The sequence below is a fragment of the Branchiostoma belcheri genome, unplaced genomic scaffold (assembly GCF_001625305.1).
Source record: "Branchiostoma belcheri isolate BF01 breed outbred unplaced genomic scaffold, Haploidv18h27 scaffold11, whole genome shotgun sequence".
Taxonomy (NCBI): Eukaryota; Metazoa; Chordata; class Leptocardii; order Amphioxiformes; family Branchiostomatidae; genus Branchiostoma; species Branchiostoma belcheri.
In genome coordinates, this window is record NW_017802491.1 from 1610389 (window position 1) to 1617771 (window position 7383).

General features: G+C 46.4%; 1 protein-coding gene across 1 annotated transcript in view; it reads right to left on the reverse strand.

Moving 5' to 3' along the window:
- Window positions 1–5132, reverse strand: part of LOC109482742 (CCR4-NOT transcription complex subunit 2-like) — a 30666-nt gene extending 25534 nt beyond the window's left edge. The window contains exons 1-2 of the mRNA XM_019785646.1: window positions 5099–5132; window positions 4469–4942 (exon numbers count right to left, since the gene is read on the reverse strand). Coding sequence (XP_019641205.1) covers window positions 4469–4712 — 244 coding nt within the window. The 5' untranslated portion in view covers window positions 4713–4942; window positions 5099–5132. The remainder of the gene's footprint in view (window positions 1–4468; window positions 4943–5098) is intronic.
- Between the last annotated feature and the right edge of the window lie 2251 nt (window positions 5133–7383).

Here is a 7383-nt window from a genome sequence, read left to right on the forward strand (position 1 = left end):
GGTTGACGGTCGATTTGCGATACGGCCTGGGAGGGTGAGTGTTAGCCCCAGGCTGGAGTGAAGGGTGGGCTGTGGCCTGAGATGTGTATATGGTAGGTGTAACAGACGTACCGGGAGGTGGTGGTTGCGACGGTACAGCTGGAGGGAATGAAGCTGGACTGGGAAACCTCGGTGGGAGACCCGTCTGTGTGGGCGACGCCATTACGTTCGAGGGGGTGCGAGCCACAGGGTTGTAGTTAAATGAAATGTCCTCGTCGATAACGACAACAGAATCACTAGCGGTAGCCATATAGTGACGGGCAGTTCCAAATTCTCAACAGTTCAGTGCGAGCCTAAAGCCTACCTTGACAGAAAAGATAGCGGAGCGGTCCGGGAAGTTGAAGGTAGATGCACATGGGCCAGAGGGGGAGGGGGGCGAGTACCGCCGGGGCGGCGAACGCAGCGATCCACCGGTTGTTGACGAATAAAGTCCGGTGGTTAGGGACGGCGAAGAGTCCGAACACCGCTGCCACCAGTGTAACGATCCAATCCCAGGGTTTATGGAATGAGCAGAAGAGACGAGTGGAGTACTGTGGATCTGTATGTATTCTTCAGAACATGTGGGTAACTCTAACTCAACTGGATATAACTGGTTCCTAGTGGACTTGCCTACTCGCCACCGGGGGTGGCAGGTTATACCATTCCCATAGGGGGAACTCTATGGTTCAGCATATTAGATCCTTACAACAGCACCTATGTATCTTCATGCTCACTACTAGCCATCAGTCAATGCACTATAGTAATCACATGACTGATTGACACAGCATCAGACGGTACCTTCCAGCCTCCTGCTGCTGTGACTTTCACACGGGCACTTCACAAATCAACAGTTTCTAGTCTGTGTGTCATCATCTCTGACACCTGTCTGATTTTGTTTGACGCGAAGGTCACAGCAACTATTTATCTTCACCCCCACTACTAGCCATCATTCAATGAACTAGTAATCACATGACTGATAGACACAACATCAGACGGTACTTTCAGTCTCCTGCCGCTATGACATCCACAAGGACACCTTAGAAATCAACAGTTTCTAGTCCTGTGTCATCATCTCTGACTTTGTTTGAAGTGTAGGTCACAGCAAGTATGTATCTTCAAGCCCACTGCTACAGTAGCTGTAATCAGAGTCTGAGGATTTACGCTAACACCAGGATACCCATGTGTTCTATGACAAGGGCGATTACAACAACTCAGAAATTCTTAAGCAAAGACTAAACTTAATCCCAAACACTGGAATTAATTGGGACCAATTACTTCATAATGGCTTGTACCAACACAGATGAACGTTCGTGCTAACTCAGAAATTGACATTTTCTGAAGAACTTCATCGTCCATTATTTATGTCATCGCCCCAGTGTATGGATTGTTCCTCCTAAAAAAACACGGCGATGATGATGATGATGTTGAAGACATGCAAACTTTAAATTCGCCCTGTGGGAGTCTCCTCGCGTTCCACCTTGAGAATCAAGAGATTAAACATTTCTGCACATTCCCGCCATGTCCAATCCCGGCCGGGTATGATGGATGAATAAGATACAGGATTGTGGCAGATGGAATCTTACTTGGGCCTTAGTAATGGCTGGTGAGGACCGTAGCTCAGGAGGCGGGAATTACGGATGTCTTTCACGCGGGACCCGGCGATGGCCCTGTCGGCTACATCAGCGGTAACAAGTCGTGATGTAGCGACTGGAGCTGGTGATTATATCAACGACGACAGTCCCTCGTGGGAACGAAATGCAGCCGCGATACCGTTCCCGTCTACATGCCATTAAGTTTTCCCGAAGGGTGTCCGAGTTTAATGACTCCCCCGTCGCACTAGGATTACTGCAGCATTACACGTACATCATTCACGTAGTAATGTCTACGCGCAGTCTGGAGGCTGGACCGTCGTACTAATGCCAGCCTGTGTCAAACTGTCAGTGACAGTTCCCCTTCTTTTAAACATGCGTCACGACTGGATTACAGAAGGTCCGCTGGTGGCAGATTTTAGGACTCCTGTGAGGGAGTCTGTATATATAGGTCATACATTTTCTTAGCAAAGTGAGTAACACTGTGTACATATCCATGTGCATGCTTTGATGTAAGTTACGGACCATCAGGAATAGCAGGATTGTGTGGAAATGGGAAAACACTTGCAGAGTGAAGAGACTATAAAAGACAGTTTGACAGACGAAACACATTTATGAAAAGTTACAGCACCCTGAACCTCCCTCCTACGCATCCATACACCCACATGTTCCTTCGTTCTGTGACCGTCCCTACGTGAACGTACTAGTTACTCTCACACAACTCTCGGTTTTCAATACATCAAACGATCAAGGGAACTCCAATCCTGCCACTTTTCTACTTATGATCCCACTTACCAGCAGGTACCTTCGTAAAGGTCGAATGCACGCTGTGATTATCTTTGATGTACACTGAAAGCTCCTGGTCTTGACACTGACTTTTACGCATGACTGACTCCGCCTACGGAGCGTTACTTGTAAATCTGAGGGTCGCGCCATCTAATACCTTAAGATGTGCGCGCTAGAAGTGTGAATGGCTGTGTAATTTATCATTCCTCCAAGGGGAATTCAACGGACAGCTCGAGAAGGATCGTAAAAGTATCACGGTGTGAACATGAAATAGATGTTTAAAAGTACTTGAAACAGTGAAGGACGTACGAATAAAAACATTTACGTGTAATATATATCATTACCTAAAAGAAAAAAGTCTACTTGAATATTTTAAGACATTTGGAAATTGTTGATTTCACACTTGGAAAACAGAATTGGAGGAATTTTGAACTGGGCGACGCGAATTTACCGGGACTGGGTGACGCACTCGCTGTGCGTTGGCGACGTCTAGACGTCAGCGTCAAGTCACGTCAGGCTGTCATAGTTTATTGCGACTTGCAGGCTGATTTAATTTATAGTGCCTCGGTGGCACAGGGTTTATGATTGTTACCGTCGCATATAAGACTCCGCGGATAGCCTGAAGGTAATTTCTCATTCTCAGAAATACACTTTATACTCGTACCTCTGGGAATTTTTACCACGCCAGCATCTACCAGGCTTCGGAGGCGGCTGGAAAGAGTAGAAATCGGCCAAATGGAGACAGTTTGGGTGCGGCTGTACTCGCCATTGGACCAACTCCCCTGGCATGTTATCTCTCTCTATTTGGCTACTCTTTCCAGCCTGGTAGAGGCTAATTCCTGGCCACAACGTGATCATTATGGCCATAGATACTAGTAGCAAACTTTGTCTGTGATTATTATCTTTTCCATCCATTCTGACCTGAAACTGGAGGCTTAAAGTTTTTACTCCTGACATGAAGTCCTTGCTCCTGCAAATATCAAGGCCAAGGTCAACGTCACCTTCTTGTTCAGTAGACCATGGATATCAGCCGCCTATAGGTAATGATCATGCCAGACCAATTCATCAGACGTACTCCAGTCTGACGTGATAGGCTTACGCGTGTTCATTACAAACTTGTAAACGTTAGCGGCTGTTGTCAGTTCAGACAAATGAAAAACTGACGTGATCAGACCTTACGATAGGCCTGGTATTTACCAAAGGTCTTGATTTATGCATTTTTGACAACCTAATCTGTCACTAGGTCGTTGTAAAGTGCTGTAAGAACTGAAATGCAGGCTTGTTTGCAATTAGTACGATGGCGAGGAAAAACGTACCCTTGTGATGTGTGCTCAAGACTGATTGTTGTTACGCTATATGAGTACGCACAGCCGCCTTATTATGTGTAAAAGATAGGGATCCAGAAAGGCGGCAAAGTGAAATTACCAGAAACCTATCACCACACGATAGTAAAGAGTGATACTGACACTGGGGATCCAGGTCTTTTCCACTCAACTGCCAATAGTACAAGAAAACCAACCTGGACGACCATCGTCTTGCACAGTTCTTCTTGAAACCAGCATTTTGGTACCAAGGAGTTTAGTTTCAAGCTAGGGAGACCTCCCTACTTACTTCGTGCCAAAGGTTACAAGAAGTTTCTGAATTCCCATGTAATTCTTACCATGCTACCAAGCAAGTAACATGTCACTGTAACTAGTTTTGCACCTTAAGCTCATGGAATTTACTAGCCATGTATTGTATCTGTAAGATATGATCTAGCGGAACGAGGCAATATCAGTCCTGTACACTGAGATGTCCTCAAACAACCTCGTTTTACCCAAGATGGAGGTGTGCAACCGTTTTGTTTGCTTTTCGTTGCATAGCCTGCAACCAATGGCATTAACGGGTCAGCCCAAAGAATGGATTACTCCGAAATAAAGATTCGCATAGTTTTGTTGAATTACGTTGTGTTGCACTATAATGTCCATTAGTGCCTTCGGGCAAGTTATGATTCAGAAACACAAATAGAGGATAGATTGAACGGTGAAAGGGCGAACGCTTTGTTAATTGCGTGAGAACCAGGTATGTAGACTTACCTGTAGCGTTACTGGGCGATGTTGGAGATTTGGTGGTTGCCTTTGTGGACACATTATTGGAGGCCAGGCCTGCTGTAGACATGGCGGACACGTTCCCCTGGCTGCCGGGCTGCAGAGTTGTGACGGTCCCCGCCAGCCCTCCCGTGGGGGCCGCTGTCAGGTTACCTTGTCCCGCTGCCAACTCCACGAACACAACAAAAACAACAGCCCCAAAGGTCGCACCGAAGATCCGTGTGTCCCTCATGTTTAGTCCGTCTATCGGCTGGTGTTTTGAAGCGAGCTAGCTGTGTGCAACACAGCAGCACCTAACTCTCACCTGCACAGCCCTAAGGGTCTGTGTGAGCTGTGGAACATAACCAGTCTTTCTTGTTTGGGGCACGGGGCGTCGCCGTGGATCCACTATCTCATGCTCAGTGGGCTGAACAGGTGAGCAGGCCGCCGGAACGCGTCGTGTGGTGCACGTACACCGTACAACTGTAAATAAAACGGCCGGTCAAAAACCACCCTCTCTCCGCTACACAGCAGTGAGTTCACCAAACACGGTATCTGAGAAATGCAGCCCAGTACTAACAGAATTATGGCACTGCAGTACGGAGTAAAAAGCCGTTAAAGGAAAATGTAAGCACTTACCACCTGTGGGGCGAAAAGGTTCTCAGCGGCATACAGGGACGGGGAATGTGCAGGAGGCGGAAAAACAGTGACGTAATTGTTGGGGAGATCTCTGTCATGCACCTGTTGTGTTGCGGGCCCATCTCCTGTGGTGGATGGTGGGAACATTACACCTGACACAAAAGCTCGCACGCACACTCTCATCCATCTTCCGCCCGCAGGCCTTTTGTCAGTACCGTTGTTGGCTTGACGGGAACAAAGTTAACACTACACCTTTTATCAACACTATCAGTATCAATACATTATTAGATGAAATGTTGCCAAGGGGATAGTCATAATGGAATATGCCATTTTCTGTGCTGACAAAAAGAGGGATATACCGCGGGCCTTTTCAACAAAGTCCTGTCAACCTAGCCTGGCAGCCAATCATTTAAGGGGTTATTAACACTGCCTCGAGCAGGGTTTCAATTGGGCAGACATGATCATAGTGCCCGTAAATTATTCATCATCCTCCCGTAATAATCATATAAAAAAATAAAGAACGTGACTGAATACATTGAAATTGGATTACGAGAATTGCGAAGTCTCGGCGTAATACCGTGATATACATTTTCTAGAGCCTTCGTCGTCTTCAATAGGATTATTCCAAGTCGTGGTGCCTAAGAGTCGGATTGTGAGGATATCATTGCCATCACAAGCGCGAATACGGCTGCCTAGAGTACAGCCGTATTCCACCTCCAGCACTACATCATTTTGTAGATAGAGAAAAGGGATGACGTACAATACTCTCTTTGTATTCAGGGGAAACGGTGTGGCACTGCGAAGTGCTGAGAAGGATGGGATAGCTTTGAGCTAAGCCATGATACCAAAGACGAGCCCTGGGGATACGAGATGGCTAGGCTGACGCTAAAACAAGGCGGTCCTCCTCTGTGAATCTAACAACCATCTGTTGGTCTCTGTTCGCCTGAACTGTTTGGAAGGAACGTCGTTTTCGATTTCTGATTTTCGTAAGACGCGAAAATTGAAAAGACAGGGAGCCGGGAGATGTAGCCCCCGTGTTCAACGACATTACTAGAACTGCCAAGTCTTGGGGGAGAAAATGGAATCGATATCCGTACGAAGATGTTTCCTGACTGGTGCGATGATATCATTGCCTAGCTGCGGGCATGGACCTTAAGCTTAAGGTTGTATCTTGTCAACACAACATATACGTGATGCCAGACTCTCATCTTTGTATCTCAACTTGCAAAGCTGGTGTTGAAAAATGCCGGGATTATGCCACCATTACAATCTTCATTTAAGTCTTTGCAAACGTGTTGGGGTCGGATTACGTCTAAAAGGTTAGAACGAACAGAAACACTGGTACTCCCAAGTTATCTGTCAATCATTTCTAAACCTCAGCAGCTCTAGATAACTTGCCATCTCTCAATAGCAGGCCCACCGGCCCATTACCGCTGGTGGGAGCGGGAGATAAGAAGACCACAGGGAGTAAATTGATTGCGGGACGCAACAAAAGTCAGAACGAAGCTTATGTACAGAATTGATAAAAACGTACCGCGGGGTCCAATACCTTTGGAAAGAGGTTTGGCTGTTGATTTATTCGCTAAGTAAGTTCCAAGGTGGCGATGCTCATGTCTATGTTGTGTCTGGCTATCCTTACACCACTAAGGAAAAAACGCTAGGGCACTAACTCCACATGTTCATACATCTACAACTGCTCCAAGAAGCGAGGAGAAGTCGGACCTGTAAAAAGTAGTTCAAATTAGTATGAATAGTTGAAGTGAGATATTACTGTAAATCTTTCCTGTTTATTACTCCGTGAAGGAGGTCAGGACCTCCGGACGGAGTGTTGTAATCGGCTGATTTTTCATGTTCGCAGTCAAAACACTGGGTTCTCTTCGTGTAATCGGCACGCAATTTTATACGCCGTCTGCGGGCATGCCCGTGTTGATGCACGAATGTGTATTTTTGCCGTTGCTGCTTTCGCGGTCAATGTAATATCGCAGACGCACCCCTACAATTACGAGGCGAATTGGAACGGTCCAGAAAAACGCGTTGTTTGGAATAGCGGGGGGGAGAGGTAAAAGTTCATGCAGATACGGGGTGGTTTTTATAAGTGGTTCCAGATGTTTTTGCCCATGGTTAAGAGATGCCAAGTTTTTTGGAAGATGTTCGCAGCCAAAACGCATTCTGCCGTACGTCGCATATCTGTGTAATTTCGCATGTGGTGTTGCATTATGTCCGGGATGATGCACGTCTTTTTATTTTACCGTAGCTGTTTTGATATTGGAGTAAATGGTTATTTT